Source organism: Eurytemora carolleeae, unplaced genomic scaffold (genome assembly GCF_000591075.1).
Source record: "Eurytemora carolleeae unplaced genomic scaffold, Eaff_2.0 scaffold23, whole genome shotgun sequence".
Classification (NCBI taxonomy): domain Eukaryota; kingdom Metazoa; phylum Arthropoda; class Copepoda; order Calanoida; family Temoridae; genus Eurytemora; species Eurytemora carolleeae.
In genome coordinates this window covers 612,714-629,590 of record NW_019396045.1, presented here as the reverse complement: position 1 = coordinate 629,590, position 16,877 = coordinate 612,714, and the positions used below count along the sequence as shown (strand labels likewise).

At 37.3% G+C, this 16,877-nt stretch overlaps 1 protein-coding gene across 4 annotated transcripts; it reads right to left on the bottom strand.

Moving 5' to 3' along the window:
- Positions 1–2,748: 2,748 nt before the first annotated feature.
- LOC111701979 (putative Polycomb group protein ASXL3) lies at positions 2,749–16,102 on the bottom strand. 4 transcript variants are annotated; one of them, XM_023473505.1, is made up of 6 exons: positions 15,917–16,102; positions 10,293–13,463; positions 9,679–10,197; positions 8,788–9,414; positions 5,585–7,190; positions 2,749–5,518 (listed from the first exon to the last, which is right to left on the bottom strand). In XM_023473505.1, the coding sequence occupies exons 1-6, from the start codon at positions 16,001–16,003 to the stop codon at positions 2,994–2,996; spliced, it is 8,535 nt and encodes a 2,844-aa protein (XP_023329273.1). In that variant the 5' UTR covers positions 16,004–16,102; the 3' UTR covers positions 2,749–2,993. The 4 variants fall into 4 exon arrangements, with proteins under 4 accessions (XP_023329273.1, XP_023329258.1, XP_023329264.1 ...); XM_023473490.1 differs by having other exon boundaries at positions 8,788–10,197; XM_023473496.1 differs by having other exon boundaries at positions 2,749–5,497; positions 8,788–10,197.
- Between the last annotated feature and the right edge of the window lie 775 nt (positions 16,103–16,877).

Below are 16,877 nucleotides of genomic sequence, written 5' to 3'. Positions count from 1 at the left end.
TTTTATTCTTGATCAGACGAAACGTTTAAGAATAGAAATCTTTAGAGAATAAAATCAAATAATAATCTGTATTTGGTCAGAATTTTTGAATAGTAAATCCGCTCCTAAGTCCTAAGACACTAATTTAAATCGTTATAAAAAGTCTCTCGTTATTTCAGATTAGATTTAAAACTTAAATTTACAGCTTAATCTCTCAAATTCAAAAGTTTTAACAGACACAACAAGAAATTTCGTAATTTTATTAGCCAATTAAATTTTTTTCATCTCTATATCTTTGCCCCCTAATGTTTTACACATTTGATATTTCATAATTAAAATATTTCATCCATCAGAATTAATGATTTGAAATATGAAAGGTCTACATTGGGTTGCAAAGATTGTAAAGATATAGGAAGAGTTTGTGGTAAAAATTGAAAAATGAGAAGGTCACTTTATCATGTAAAACTGCTTCTAACCATGGATTCACCGACAAAGGGTCAAACGACCCAGGGTCAAACGACAAAGGGTCAAACGACACAGGGTCAAACGACACAGGGTCAAACGACACAGGGTCAAACGACACTGGGTCAAACGACAAAGGGTCAAAAGTGCGACAAAGGGTCAAACGACAAAAGGTCAAAATGATAAAAATATTTTTTGATTTGATTCATAGGAAACTCGCAATTTTAATCACAAAAATCCGCCAAACTTTTTTAAAGATTTAAAACTTTAGTCTGATTCTGGCTTCCATAATGGTCGGGTTGGCAATATAATTGACCATGTTGCCGCAGCGCTCGGCCCAGAAATTGTTTTAACTAACCTAACCCGTGGCCGCAGCGCTCGGCCCCCTGGCCTGTCCTAGCCGCAGCGCTCGGCCCAGAAAGTGTCTTAACCTAACCTAACCCTAAATAATAATAAATAAATGGATATAATTGAACATTTGGCCATAGCGCTCGGCCCCCTAGCCTGTCCTAGCCGCAGCACTCGGCCCAGAAAGTGTCTTAACCTAACCTAACCCTAAATAATAATAAATAAATGGATATAATTGACCATGTGGCCATAGCGCTCGGCCCCCTAGCCTGTCCTAGCCGCTGCGCTCGGGCCAGAAAGTGTCTTAGCTAACCTAACCCGTGGCTGCAGCGCTCGGCTCCCCAGTCTGTTCTAGGCGCAGCGCTCGGCCCAGAATGTACCTGACCTAACCTTAATTAATAATTAAAAAAATACTAACCGTCAAAATTAAAAAAAAATTTGCCCTTTTGTCGCATTTTTTTTACTCTTTGTCGTTTGACCCTTTGACGCGTTTTTGACCCCTTGTCGTTTGACCCTTTGTCGGTGAATCAAACAATGGAGACTGTAAATATTAAAAGATCCTGTAGCAACAATTTATATATTTTTTGTTCAATCTGTATAATCTGTAACGTCCAAAAAACCTCTCTTTCAAAATTTAACCAAGAACATGATGGATATTAAATCATGGATAGAAAATTTGAAAATAAAAGTGTAGTGCAGAGAATGAAGTACAACAAGAACTGTGACAGGGTGTGTGCTGACGTGTGAGCATCATGCTTTGGCCTTCATTTATTTGATTTATGCATTGTTAAAAACTAAAATAAAAAAAAAAATAAAAAAAATATAATCTGTAACAATGACAAACACTTAATATTCTTTTATTGTATACAAATTTCTATATAATTTACTAAATCCCTAATTTTCTAGAGAAAAGTTTTATTCATTAAAAATTCTATTAAATTATCATCATTATTCCATCTATATTAATCTTTTATATAAAATAAATGTCCAGTTTTCTCTTAAACGTATTAAATTCTATTATTATAATTGTATACATTGGACATTACTTTAGCTCGTTTTATCTACGCAATACGTGGTATTTATAGTCCTTCATATTTACTTTACTCCCTCTCTTGTCCTTCATCTTTACTTCACTCCCTCTCTTGTCCTTCATCTTTACTCTACTCCCTCTCTTGTCCTTCATCTTTACTGTACTCCCTCTCTTGTTCTTCATCTTTACTTTACTCCCTCTCTTGTTCTTCATCTTCACTTTACTCCCTCTCTTGTCCTTCATCTTTACTTTACTCCCTCTCTTGTCCATCATCTTTACTTTACTCCCTCTCTAGTCCTTCATCTTTACTCTACTCCCTCTCTTGTCCTTCATCTTTACTTTACTCCCTCTCTGATCCTTCATCTTTACTGTACTCCCACTCTTGTCCTTCATATTTACTTTACGCCCTTTCTTGTCCTTCATCTTTACTTTACTCCCTCTCTTGTCCTTCATCTTTACTTTACTCCCTCTATAGTCCCTCATATGTACTTTACTCCCTCTCTAGTCCTTCATCTTTACTGTACTCCCACTCTTGTCCTTCATATTTACTTTACGCCCTTTTTTGTCCTTCATCTTTACTTTACTCCATCTCTTGTCCTTTATCTTTACATTACTCCCTTTCTTGTCCTTCATCTTTACTTTACTCCCTCTCTAGTCATTCATCTTCGTACTGCACTCCCTCTCTAGTCTTTCATCTTTACTTTACTCCCTCTCTAGTCCTTCATCTTCTTTACTCCCTCATCTTTACTTTACTCCCTCTCTAGGCCTTCATCTTTATTTTACTCCTTCTCTGTTCCTTCATCTTTACTTTACTCCCTCTCTTGTCCCTCATCTGTACTTTACTCCCTCTCTAGTCGTTCATTTGTACTGTACTCCCTCTCTAGTCGTTCATTTGTACTGTACTCCCTCTAGTCCTTTATCAAAGTAAAATTTCTATATTGTGTTTATTATCATGACGATACCAACGAGCCGACAAATAAATATATAACAGAACAGATTTAGTATGAATTTCATTGATATAAATTTTACGAATAAATTTTTGTTCCAGGTTTTCCATGTATAGTGAAACGAAGTAGCCAGTATCTGAGGGGCTGTATTCCCTGACAAGAACGAACAGCTTATGATGGATTATTCCTGCTTAACCTGATCTATAAATTTCTAAGGTTAAAGGATTCTATCTGATCAGACAGGTAAGGCAAAGGTTACTAGGACTGATACAATCATCATGGCAGAATATACCACAGTTCTGGCAAGCAACCATTGCCTTTATGTTACAGACACATGGGTTCACGCCGTTCTGTGTCATGCTCGGGGGCTTCGGGAGAAGGGGAACACCGTAGGATTTCAGCATCATCTTGTTTCCTTTATTTGGCTTTGGTTTAATCAGGATTGTAGAGACGGGTCGACGGACAGGTTTTGGTTGTGGAGCTAGGACAGTTTGTTTGATAGGTTCTGGAGCGGGCTCAACAGGATCGGTAGCTCGATCTTCATCTATTTCTAGGTTTTGATCAGGACTTAAGCTTGGAGAATATGGCGCAGTCGGTTCAGATTCATCCTTACTTGTAGATTCAGGTGCATTTATAGCCTGAGGTTGAGTTGGTTCCAGTACACTTGTTGAAAAGGGGGGATCAATGGAGCTTGAAGGAGAAAATGCAGCAGATTCCAATGAAATGTTAGGAAGAGAAGAATCAGATTTAGATGTAGATTGGTAAATATTTACGGAATGGTCTCTACTAGATTGTAATGGTGTTGTTATTTGGGTGGGAGGAGGTATAGATAAACTTGTAGCCTGGGATTGAGTTGGAGTAGGATCAGATATACTTTTAGCCAGTAGTTGATGAGGAGTAGGTTCAGATATACTTGGAGCCAGTAGTTGATGAGGAGTAGGTTCAGATGTACTTGGAGCCAGTAGTTGATGAGGAGTAGGTTCAGATATACTTGGAGCCAGTAGTTGATGAGGAGTAGGATCAGATATACTTGGAGGCAGTAGTTGATGAGGAGTAGGTTCAGCTAACCTTGTATCCTGGAGTTGAGTAGCAGTAGGTTCAGATAAACTTGTTCCCTGGAGTTGGGTAGGAGTAGGTTCAGATATACTTGGAACCTGGAGTTGAGTAGGAGTAGATTGAGATAAACTTGTAGCCTGGAGTTGAGTAGGAGTAGGTTCAGATATACTTGTATCCTGGAGTTGAGCAGGAGTAAGTTCAGATAAACTTGTTCCCTGGAGTTGAGTTTGAGTAGGTTCAGATATACTTTGAGTCTGGGGTTGAGTAGGTTCAGATATACTTGGAACCTGGAATTGGGGAGTTTTGAGTTGGGAAGAAGTTGGCTGAGAGGAAACTTGTTCTTCTGGATGAGAAACTTGTTCTACTTTGTGAGAAACTTGATCTGCTGTGTGAGAAACTTGTTCTGCTTTGTGAGAAACTTGTTCTGTTGTGGGTGAAACTTGTTCTGCTGTGGGTGAAACTTGTTCTCCTATGGAAGAAACTGGATCTTCTGTGTGAGAAACTTGCTCTTCTGAGTTAGAAACTTGATTTGTTTTGTAAGAAAATTGTTCTATTGTATGAGAAACCGGTTCTTCTGGAAGGGAAACTGGTTCTTCTGTGTGATAAACTTGTTCTTCTATGTAAGAAAATTGTTCTGGTGTATGGAAAACTTGTTCTTCTGTGTGAGAAACTTGTTCTACTATATGAGAAACTGGTTCTGTTGATAGAGATATTTGTTCTGCTGGAGGAGATAATTTTACTGCTGAAGGAGATATCTGTTCTGCTGAAGGAGAAAATTGTTCTGCTGGAGGAGAAAATTGTTCTGCTGGAGGAGATAATTGATCTGCTGGAGGAGAAAATTGTTCTGCTGGAGGAGAAAATTGATCTGTTGGAGGAGATAATTGATCTGCTGGAGGAGATAATTGATCTGCTGGAGGAGAAAATTGATCTGTTGGAGGAGATAATTGATCTGCTGGAGGAGATAATTGATCTGCTGGAGGAGATACTTGTTCTGCTGAAGGAGATATTTGTTCTGCTGGAGGAGATATTTTTTCTGCTGGAGGAGATATTTGTTCTACTGGAGGAGATATTTGTTCTAATGGAGGAGATATTTGTTCTGCTGTAGGGGATATTTGTTCTGCTAAAGGAGATATTTGTTCTGCTGGAGGAGATAATTGATCTGCTAGAGGAGATATTTGTTCTAATGGAGGAGATAATTTATCTACTGGAGGAGATAATTGTTCTTCTGGAGGAGATAATTGTTCTACTGGAGGAGATAATTGATCTGCTGGAGGAGATAACTGTTCTTCTGGAGGAGATAATTGTTCTACTGGAGGAGATAATTGATCTGCTGGAGGAGATGTAAATTCTGCTGGAGGGTCTAGTTCTGTTGAACACTTCAGTATTTCTGAAAAAGGAGAGATCTTTTCTCCAGAAGAAATCACGGGTTCTGTGGAGGAAGACATTATTTCTGCTGAAGAACACAAAAATTCTGTTGGAAGAGAAATTATTTCTGCTGGAGGAGAATCTATTTCTGCTGGAGGAGAATCTATTTCTTTCAAAGGAAAACCCATTTCTGATGGAGGAGAACCTATTTCTGATGGAGGAGAACCTATTTCTGCCGGAGGAGAACCTATTTCTGCTGGAGGAGAATCTATTTCTTTCAAAGGAAAACCCATTTCTGATGGAGGAGAACCTATTTCTGCTGGAGGAGAACCTATTTCTGCCGGAGGAGAACCTATTTCTGCTGGAGGAGAATCTATTTCTTTCAATGGAGGAGAACCTATTTCTGCTGGAGGAGAACCTATTTCTGCTGGAGGAGAACCTATTTCTGCTGGAGGAGAACGTATTTCTGCTGGAAAAGAACCCACTTCTGCTGGAGGAGACATTATTTCTGCTGAGATTGAACTTATTTCTGCTTGAAAAGAAGTTTTTGTGTCTACTTTTGAAAATCCAGATTGTTCTGCAGAAGGAAAATGTAATATTTCCTTAGACTGGTCTTTTTCCGGTGATATATCTGTTTCTCTAGGATGATTTTTTTCTGTTATATGATCTTTTTTTGTTGGATTATCTGTTTCTGTTGGATGATCCGTTTCTGCTAGATGATCCGTTTCTGTTAGATGATCTGTTTCTGTTAGATAATCTGTTCCCGAAGAATCTGTTTCTTGCTTTAGACCTTCTTCTCCTTGAGGAGAGGAATGATTTGATGGAGTAGATTCTATTTCAGCGAATAAATTCGAGACTTGTTCTAATTCAGGAGAAACTTGTTCAACTACAATAGACGTAGGCTTTGTTGAAGGAGAAACTAGTTCAGCTGAAAGAGGTAAACCAGGCGTTGAAGGCTCCGAATTAGATTTATGTTCGTCTATGGCAGAAGAAATGTTAGAACCTGTATCAATGACTTGATTAACCGTATTTATTGCTTGTAAAGTATTTTCAGAAGAATCTAATGATTCTAATATTGGAGAAACAGTGGATAGATCTTGTTCAATTTTCTCCATTGTAATCAACAACTGATTTGATTGAACCTCGAGAACTTGAGATGGCGGGAATCCTTGAACAGGGGTTGGTGGGACATTACGAACTGCAGTTGGTGGGACGCTTGGAACTTTAGTATATGGGACAGATAAGATCTGTGTAGATGTGATATCCTGGGTTAATGGAACAGTTTGAACATGTGTAACTGGAACAACATTAATATGACTACTTGGGGAAAGGGTAGGTTGAGTTAATGTTGGGAGAGTTAAAGGTGGGACAAGTGAGATCTGAGAGGTTGGAACAGAGGAAGACTTAGAGGATGGTACAGCTGAAGAAATATGTGAGGAGTCTACATCTTTAACCTCTAAGGATGGAACAGTTGTAATCATTGAAGATGGTACAATTGAAATTTGTGAGGATGGTAAAGTTGGAATTGGTGATAGTTGTACAGCTGGAATCTGTGATGATGCATTGGCTGGAATCAGTGAAGATGGTACAGCTAGTTTCTGGTTAGCTTGAAGAGGAAGTATCTGGCTGTCATGAACAGCTGTTATCTGTGAGGCTGGTACAGCTGAAATCTGTGAGGATGGTGCAGCTAAAATCTCTGAAGATGCTACAGCTGTTATCTGTGATGATTGTTCAGCTGAGATCGTTGTGGTTGGCACGGCTGTAATCTGTGAAGATGGTAGAGCTGAAATCTGTGACGATTGTACAGCTGAAATATATGAAGATGGTACAGCAGTACACTTCGAGGATGATGCAGCTGTTATCTGTGAGGATGGTACAGCAAGTCTCTGGTTAGCTTGAAGAGGAAGTATCTGGCTGGCTGGGAGAGGAATGAGTTGACCTGCTTGGTTCTGAATGAGAACATATCTACCTGGAGCTAGGTTCATCCCAGACTGAGAAATCATCTAAAAACAAAATAAAAAAGTAATAAAAAGTACTGTTTAGACCTAATTTCAACTGACCCTCAATTTTATGAGTGGTATGTCTGATTTACATCTGTTCCCTCTTTTGTCTGGAACTAGAGCGTACTGTGGTCTATAGTGCACACTGCACACTGTAAACTACATAGTTCACAAACTAGAATTTTGAATATTTTATGTCAAACGCAGTTCGAATGAAAATGTTTATTTTCTTTGACTTCCGGAGAATAAATAAAAGTATTTTTGAAATATAAAACAGCTTATATACAAAGTTTTTTTACGAATAAATTAAAAAGCATACATTTTCAGCTTGAAAAATTGAGCCAGTAAATATTTAAGGGTACTGTTGTAAATCTGACATACCACTCTACAGATTGACAAGCATGGAACACTTGTAAACCAAAGAATCATTTAAAATGAATAGTTAAAAAAATACTTGCTAAGAGGTAATCTTTTTCTTTTAGTTCAGTTTCAAGATATACATTTTCACTGATTTTGATGTTCAATGAAAAATGAAAAATGACAAGTTTTTACACCCTTCTTTATCTTTTTTACCCAAAGATTAAGTTATTTTCCTAATTTTGTTTTGCGCTTTATTTGTACAAAAGATTGTTTTTTTTTTCTATTTGTTTAGTGATCTCCTTACAAGAAATACAAAATTAGATAAAATAACCCAAACGTAATTTAAGAGTTAGGAAAAAAATTGTGTTTTTAAAGTTTAAATATTTGAATGAATAGAAATTTATTGGGCGGAACTGCTCTAACTCTTAAAAGCTGGCCATGTTGGAATTGAAGTTTTACACACAAGCAGTGTGTCAACATTTTTAAAAAAATTACATTTAGGTCCAAATTATTTAGTCTCTAACTTCAAATCGAAATCATGAATTAATTTCTCAGTAACCATTTAATCACAGATGTTTTCCAAAACAATTATTTCGCAATTCTACATTTTTTTGTAATTCATAAAAGTTATCAAACTATCTCTTAAAACTTTTAAATTTTTTTCAAATCTTTTAATCCCCCCTTAAAAGTAACCCCATAAGCGCCTAAATAAAAAATCTTACCTCCCCCACCCTCTCTCTTCTAAAAATATATTAATTTTTCCGCCTAAGTGACTGTTTTATAATAAATTTAATTGACCCTACATGCAAAGATCGCAATGCCCGATTCACAACGGTAACCTTAAAAGCTTTGTCTGATCAACTGTAAATTATACATCAATGTTTATAATTTGGAAAATTGACTATTTTCAATTGTGGTTTCTCTACAAAAGTGACATTTGCATTCATACTGTGAGAAAACATAAATGAATTTTCAGAATTTAACACTTTAAAAAAAATTATTGATCAGATAAAGGGTTTAAGGGTAATGTTATGAATTGGTTAGTTTCATCTTTGCATACAGAGGGTCACACGAAATTACGCTTACAGTCTCTTTAAGACAATCTTTAACCAAATTTTTCTAACCAATGCGATGTCTAATCTTTGATTTTGTTGAAATTAGGATGATGTAACTGTAAGGTGCAAAACAATGTGGTGTTTAAGCATGCACAATAATAAATATTAAGAACAGGCAAACCTACCTTCAAGGTTTCTGTCAGGTTTTGCTCCGACAGCTTTGGAACCAAGAACCTTTCTGGAATCTCAGGAATTGTAATACTCTCCATACTTGAACCCTCTCCAGCGTGCAGTGTCAGGGTCTCAGTTTGATCTTGAGACTGGAGTATTGGTGATATTGCAGACTGGAGCTGAACTTCAGGTCCATGAGCCTCGTAGTTAGAGACTGCAACGGCAGCCATAGCCTGAGCACGTTCTTTCTCTTCGACATTGATGCTTCCAGGGTTGGGAGGCTCGGGAACCATCTGCTTCAAGATAGAGTTGATCTGGGACTCGGAGAAGGTGGACCGGGGGATCAGGGTAGTTTTCATCACAGTCTTTACGCCAGAGTTGGAGGAGAGAAGTTGAACCGACTGCTCCGGAGAATGTTTCAGAATGATTTGCTGGGGTTGGAGAAATTGTGAGGTTTGGACATTCTGCATGGTTGGTCTCAATCTTCTGTACATCACCGTAGGTTTTAATCCGGACAGCTGTTGGTGAACCAGGGGTTTATTGATCTGGTGAACCAGGAGATTGGTGTTAAAGGGTCGAGGAGAGGATGGAGAAGGTAGATTGCGGACCTGCAACCGGTTAGATGTGTTCTGTACTGAAACCTGTAAAGATTGCATGGGTGAGACGGGTTGAGAAAAGGATTGCAGGTAGACGGGTGAAGAACCCAAAAGTTGAGAAGGAAGAACCTGATACCGGAGTACCAACTGTTCTCCAACAGCAGAGGAGTGCTGAGTGCTGGAAAGGTGCGAGGAAGAAGAAGAAGAAGAAGAAGAAAGATTGGAAAGATTAGAAAAGAAAGGTGAATTATTAAAGATAGGTTGCACTCTATGGGTTGAGTTAGTTGAACTCAATACTAGACCACTTACTGTTGTTGATGTGTTGGAAGTTTCCAGGTAGGATACACCAGGACTAGAACTTATCAGGGTTAGTGGAGAGCTTGACAACATCAATCCAGAATTGCTGAGACTGACCTGGGACGGAGTGGCGTTACCATTTCCTGTGTCCGTCCATGGTAGAGAGATTGAACCAGCACTAGGAAGGACGGGTCGGGAGATTAAAGTTTGCTGATAGAGCGGGGATCCGGAGACAGGAACCCGTATTCTCATCCCGGTCAAACCATTTCCAGATAATCCTCGAATAGCAAAGGTTTGACTGGAGAATCTAGGTTGCTTGTCGTTAGGGATGAGAATCATTCCTGGAGGTAGATGGAGGGGGAGAGGGCTGGAGGGAGGAGGTAGGAGCTGGTTCTGAACCTGAGCACGGTTTACTGATTTCTCAACTACAGCCTTGCATATCTCATAGGACCGCTGGAGGTTTATACTCCCTGTAGAACTGTGAGGGTTTATACTCCCTGTGGGTTCAATTACGCCGCCAGCTCTTGAAACCTGGAAATATTTAAAAATGTTACTTTACTACTTTATATAATAATAATAATAATAATAATAATAACAATAATCATAATAATAATAAAAATACTTACTTTTATCTGATATGCTTGTGATCCCTTAATATCCTGTGATCCATGTGTATTCGTTGAACCCGTGACAGTAACCGTAGATTGGGAACAGGTTGAGTACAGAGGAGAAGGGGAGCTCCGGGATAGAGTCGGAGGAGGGACACCTGATCCAGCTCCAGGTACACCAGGAGATGATGAACTCCACTGTATGGTTGAACTGGGTTCAGATGTATCTGCTGCTGTCACCATAAAACCTAGATCTGAGACAGGAAGAGGTACGGTAGGGAGCTGGATGTTAGAAGGAAGTTTATTGAAACGAATGTTCTGGTGTCCTCCAGATGGTTTAAATACTCCTGATGGTTCACTAGGCTGGGGTGTCAAGGTTAAAGTACATCTGGCTTCTCCAGGGTTAGAAGGAGTGGATTGAAGGTTAGAACTAGTAACACTGGAGAGTGGAGTTAATTTGAAGTTTCCTGAAAAAGATGGAGTGGGAGTAGGCAAATAATATGATGATGTGGGAGTAGAGCTGTATGAGGATGGAGTGGGAATAGAAGTAGAACTGGAGAGGGAGGGAGTAGGGGTAGAACAAGATGAAGAGGAGTTGGAGTGAGCAAAGGTTAGTATATGGTTTTCAACCTCGTCTACATCAAGAGCTGGTGATGACCTAGAAGACTTAGTGCTTTCCTCTGTACCCGGAGAATTGTCCAATGTGCTTTGATCATCAGTATCAGGATTTACAGAATTATTTGCTTCTGAGGAGCAGTCGTCCTGCTCAATTGTAACCACATTCTCCGGGTTACTGGTTTCTGTTCTCCTGGAGCTCTGACTATCTTGAGAACATGGAGCCTTTGTAACCTCTATCTCTGACTCAGATGACTCCACACTATTCCTGATATTGCTTGAATCTGCTGAGTCTATACTGAATCTCAGGTTGTGGGATAAATAATCCAAATTAGTCTGACTCAGTTCAGATTCAGCCTTTACCGATTTATCATCATCGGACGGATTTTCTGAAATAATGCTTCCCGGATTTTCGTATGTAATGTTTTCAAAATGAGATCCATTCGGGGAGAGGGTCGGAGGGGCACTGTGGGCATCAGAGTCAAGACTGTTAAAAGCTTCCTCTGGAGTGAGATGAGGAGCAGGTATTGAATCCTCGGACGAACTTTGTCTTGAATCAATCTGCTTCGGTAAATATGCTTCCTCCTTGTTTCCAGGTTTATCTTCTAGTCTTGATTCAGTCTCCTCCTCATCATTATCATTATTCTTATAAGATTCAGTTTCCTCCTCATCATTATCATTAGCCTTATCAGATTCATTCTCCTTCTTCTTAACATCCCCAACTAGACTAGACAATATCGTTTCATTCTCTACTGAACTGCTCTGAACCATTTCCAAACATTCTTTCAAATTCTTGTCAGAAATTATTTCCTCGAATCTGGTTAGAATTGTCTCCGGTTCAATATCTAGCCTTGAATCTTCTTGCTCTGGTTCAGACTTGACACCAGAGCAGGAATCTGTTAAGTTGTTACCCTGATCCTGCTGAGATTCTTCTAATAAAATATCAAACCTTGAATCCATTTCTAGAATTGGATCGATAAAAGTTTTCTCTGGTTTATGTTGATCATTAAACTCCAGCTTTCTTCTCTTAGCAGCAGGTTCAGCTAAATCTACTATCTCCTCAGTAGTGTCGGCCACTGTAACCCTTGGAGATTTATTGGGAGAAATTATTAAGGTCTCCTCTTCACAATCCATCCCAGTCTCCACATCTCCGACATCATGCAACACCACGACAGGTTCAACTAGATTAACATTACCAACCACTGGTTCTTTTATCACATCTGATTTTTCACTTTTTAAAATATCACAGTTTAGCTCCAGGGGTTCAGAGTCCTCAAGTTTGTCTAGTTTAGGTATAAGATTATTTAAGTCATAACTTCTCTTCATACCCCACAGGGGCTCAAAATGTTTTGATTTCCATGGATCAAATTTCCGTTTATCACTATCAAGCTCGTTTTTAGCTTTCTGTAAAGCCTCCGGAGTAAAGTCTCCGCGTAGTAACCGTTCTCTCCACTCTTGACAAGCTTTAGCAAAGAATTCATTATTGAAAGCTGATGAATTAAGACGGAGTCCTCGAGTCTCATCATATATTTGATCTGTTTGAGGGAGAAGCTGCATCAACTTGAACTGGTAAAGAGGAGGAAGACGGGAAAATGTATTTTTGTTTAACAAAGTTCTAAGGTTTACTTGTCCAAGAATGGATTCGGGAGCTTCAAGGTTTATTGATCCTTCCTTAGTTTGCTGTATCATTTGGGCACAGGACACTTTTTTAGGGTTCTTATTAAACTTCAGTTTTCTGTGGTTAAAGTTAGGGATGGAGCTCAGAACCTCTTTCATCGTCTTAGGATTCTTGTTCAGCTCGGAGAGGAAGGGTTTGAAGGGAACCTCAATTTCTCCTGTAGCTAGAGTAGACCGTCTAGAGGTTACTCTCTGGGGTAGAGCAATCCCAGCTGCAACATTGGTATTTTTCTTCCTTCGTTTAACCTGCTGTTTAAGAGCATGAAGATGTTTGTTGGTTCTCTGAGGACGAAGATTGTGTCGTCTTGAACTTGAAGGTTTCTCGTCGTCCTCTATGGTAACTATCTCCATGTCCTCGTCTGGTTTAGGTTTAGTTCTTCCTCTCTTGAGCTCGTCCGCTTCGAGGTTTAGTTGAGATTCACACTCAAGCTCCAGATCAGCCTCCTGAGGACCAGAATCTCCTATTATTATCTCGGCCTCGAGACTAAGAGGATCGAGAGTCATTTCCTCTGGAGCACATTCTTCACTCATAATCTGTAAATTCTCATCATCACTGGGCGCTGAACCAGTTATCACAGGATGACCGTCAGGCAGGTGTACATAGAGAACCCCTTCCTGTCTGTACTGAACCTGTTCCTCCACCCCTGCACCCTCAACAGGAACCTTCTCAACTATCTCCACCACCGTCCCTCCCTCTGGTATACAACTCTTCAGCCCGAAAACTTCATTGTGTCCGAAGGCTTTGAAGAAGGTTGGATTTCTTCCACAAGCATTGGATGTTAGGACGTTGAGAAGCTGGTCCTCGTTAAGAGATGAGTCCGGAGATATCTGGTCCTTGATGATCAACTTCTTTATCTCAGCAACATGGATGGGAATCTGGGGCATCGATTCAAGAACCTGAAACACATTTTTAAACTAATATTAGCATTTTCAAAGTTCAGAAAATTATTTAGGTTGTGTAAAAAACACAAAGTAAAGATATAATTATAAATACCATAAAGGCACTGATTTTTTGCCACAAACTCTGATTTTCTAATCCCTATATCTTTAAAACCAAATATCGTAAACCTTAGATATTTCAAAATATGAATCTTGTTAGATCAAATAATCTAAGTTTGAAATATTAAAACGAAATAGGGATTAGAAAATTGGAGTTTGTGGCAAATAAAATAAAAATTAAAAGCATTTAAAACAATAAACAAATAATTATGGTATTGAAAAATAAAAAGGATTCACTATTTTGTTTGCCAAAAACATTATATTTTTTTCTCATTCGTTTCCGGGATATTTGGATCACGGGTGTTTAATGTATATTTTTAAGAAGGACTTTCGAAGATCTGGGGAAAAAATAAAAAATTGGACATCAGAAGTTTCTTAATCTTTTCACATACCTTTTTTCCAAAAATTCATTTATTTTCGCAATTTAAAAAATAAACCTCTTAAGAAACGCAAAACAAAACTACCTAACCACTGGGGAAAAATTATTTTCAAAAGAGGGGTTGGGGGTGATTTTATAAGAAAATATACACCCCTGATTTATATGATTTTAAACACATGGCAAAACTGTGTAAAATAAAAACATTAAAATTTGCAAATGAAATGAGTCTTTGGAACAAAATCAATTATTTAAACATCAATATCTTTAGAACCCGATGTTGTTAACCTTTGATATTTCAAACTCAGGTTATTTGATTTAACAGAATTCATATTTTGAAATATCTAAGGTCTACACCATTTGGTTCCAAAGATATAGTGATTAGAAAATCAGAGTTTGTGGCAAAAACTCAATTCCGTTGTATTCTTTTTTGTTTAAAATGTACGAGGAGAAAAGGCTTTAAATACAAGACTGTACACGGTAAAAATATTTTCTAAAAAGTGGGGCATGGGGCACCAAGGACTACAAATAAATGCCAACTTAATTTCAGGGGAAATTAGTTCCACAACTAACACTTCTAACACTGAGTGTAGAAATGGGCACAAATTGAAAGACTAGGTTTTCAGGATGGTTAAGAGTAAAAGTCGATAATAAAATCTATAACCAACATTTTATAAAGACATAGATATGAATTTGAGTAATTACCTCAAAACATGAGCTGAAATCCGGTAATTGTTTCAAAATAGGGATATGTTCGAAAATGAAATCAAGAATCATCAAAATCTAATTCTCACGCTTTAATATTAGTTTAAAGTTGACATTTATTGTTTAAATATATAATTTTAGCCATTTTTCATAAATATATGGTGTAATTTTGTTTAACTCGGCTTGGATTTAAAGATATACACGCTTGGAAAAGAAAACTTTGCAAATTTGGCCCATTTCTAACACACAGTTTTAGAAATGGGCCAAGTGTCAGTTTTGGAACTAATTTCCCCAGAATGTTTGAAGATCCACAAAAAATATTTATTTAAAATGGGAGCGTGGAACTAATTTATTAAATTTTAGCTGACATTTAATTTTAAATAATAAACAAATGGGTTAGGATGCTGGGGCGTACGAGGGAAGGTCGTACGAGGGAGGGGGCCGGGCTTCCCCTGAGGGGGGCACCCATATAAAAAATACTTTTAAATCTCACTTTTGCCCTTAACTAAAAAAGATTCATTAAAAAAGCTTTAATCAATACTTCCTTCAGTGTAAATATATATTTGATATCATTATTTATAATTATACAATATGTATTGTTTCTATGAAAATGTAGATATTTTTAAAGAATCGTTTCCATCACAGTATCTGAAGTGTCTGATGAGTCCACTTAAGAAAATTACATAAATAATTTATTAACACTTTTTATATGGAAGCACGTGTATGTGATCGAATAGTTTACATAGTTAAAAAGGGATCAATATTTTTACAAAAAAGCGGTTTTTAAGGAGGGGGGGGGGGGCACACCATTTTTTTAGTACGCTCATGCGCGCAAAAAGTGCCCCCCTTTAAACAAATGCTCTCGTATGCCCCTGAGGATGCAAAACTAACATATAGAGACATCAGTACGTAGTATATTTTCCCCAAACCCTATAAAACATTCTGCATTAAAATTATTTGAATTTCAAATGATCTTCTTCAAAGCGAAATCATTTAACTTTATAGCTAGTAATAAAAAATGGGGGGGGGTCTTGTTGTCTTCGAAACGTATAATAGGAAATTGTATATAAACAAAAAAAATTAGTATATTCAAGTTTAAAATCAAATTCACAATAATACGAAATAGTCAAAATTGAATTATATAACGCAAAGAATGTTTGGACTAGATAAATAATTATGAATTATTCTTATTTATGTTTAGACAACAAACTTTTAAAATATCAACACAATTATTTAAATATAGTAAATTGTAAATAAATATATGGTTTACCAGTTTAGCTGATTCTTTTATTGATTTATTTCTCTTTCTAGTTCTCACTCCAAACTTTAGAATGTCCTCCTGCATGATGGCCATCATAGAACACTGATGCTAGGGGGAAAATCTTTTAGTTTTCATGTCTATCTCTTCTTTTTACGCCATTTTTGTTCCTGAGCTGAATCTGTTGTAATAGTAGTTCCAAAATAGTCCGCTTGGAGTTTCTGTTTACTAATATGTCGTCTTTTCTTAGCTTCTTATTTCTAAAAATAAAAATAAATGTTTAATTTTAAATCATGCATGTATGTATAACAAATTTTGAGTTCATATTATATAAATATTTATTGTAAAACTGTTTTGTTTTCTTTTTGATTCAAGAATGCAATTTCTGATTTGAATATTTCATTTCCTCAATTCTTAAATAATATTGTTATCTTATCTTGCTTTTCTTATTCCGATGTTAATTCCCTGATAATCTCGCCGATGCTATATTTTCGGAACATGTGGTACCCCCACATCCGACCTATAAGAAAACTGACCTTATAGTTTTCTGACGTAAATAAAGGGTTTTCCAACTTAAAGTAAAATAACTATACAGGGTGTCTCAAAAAAAACTGTGCAGTAGGGGTATTAGTAACTGAAGAAACAATTTTCGTTCAATTTTTACGATCAAGGTGTCATTCGAAAGCTCTATATTTCAGTTATTTCATGATGTGAAATTTTTCTTTCTAGGCCTCATACTTTTTTGTTACAACCAATTATTTGAGCATAAGTCGAAAATCGATTTCCCGGATTTTTCAATTTTTCGATTTTTCATGTCTCATTTTCATTCGTTCATAAAGTATGGAAAAATTTAAAGATTTTCGAAATTTTTTTTTAAATCATAAGCTGTTAGTCTTAGGTTTCATTTTTAACTAAAATTTTGGATCAGCGATTATTACTTTTGAAGCTAGAGCAATCTAAAAATAAAAATATG

Coding starts and splice junctions, on each gene's coding strand:
- LOC111701979 (XM_023473490.1), bottom strand. CDS start 16,003: ATGATGGCCATCATGCAGGAGGACATTCTAAAGTTTGGAGTGAGAACT. Junction 13,464..15,916: donor TAAAAGAATCAGCTAAACTG/GTAAACCATATA, acceptor AATGTGTTTCAG/GTTCTTGAATCGATGCCCCA. Junction 5,519..5,584: donor TTCTCCTCCAGCAGAAATAG/GTTCTCCTCCAT, acceptor CGGCAGAAATAG/GTTCTCCTCCAGCAGAAATA.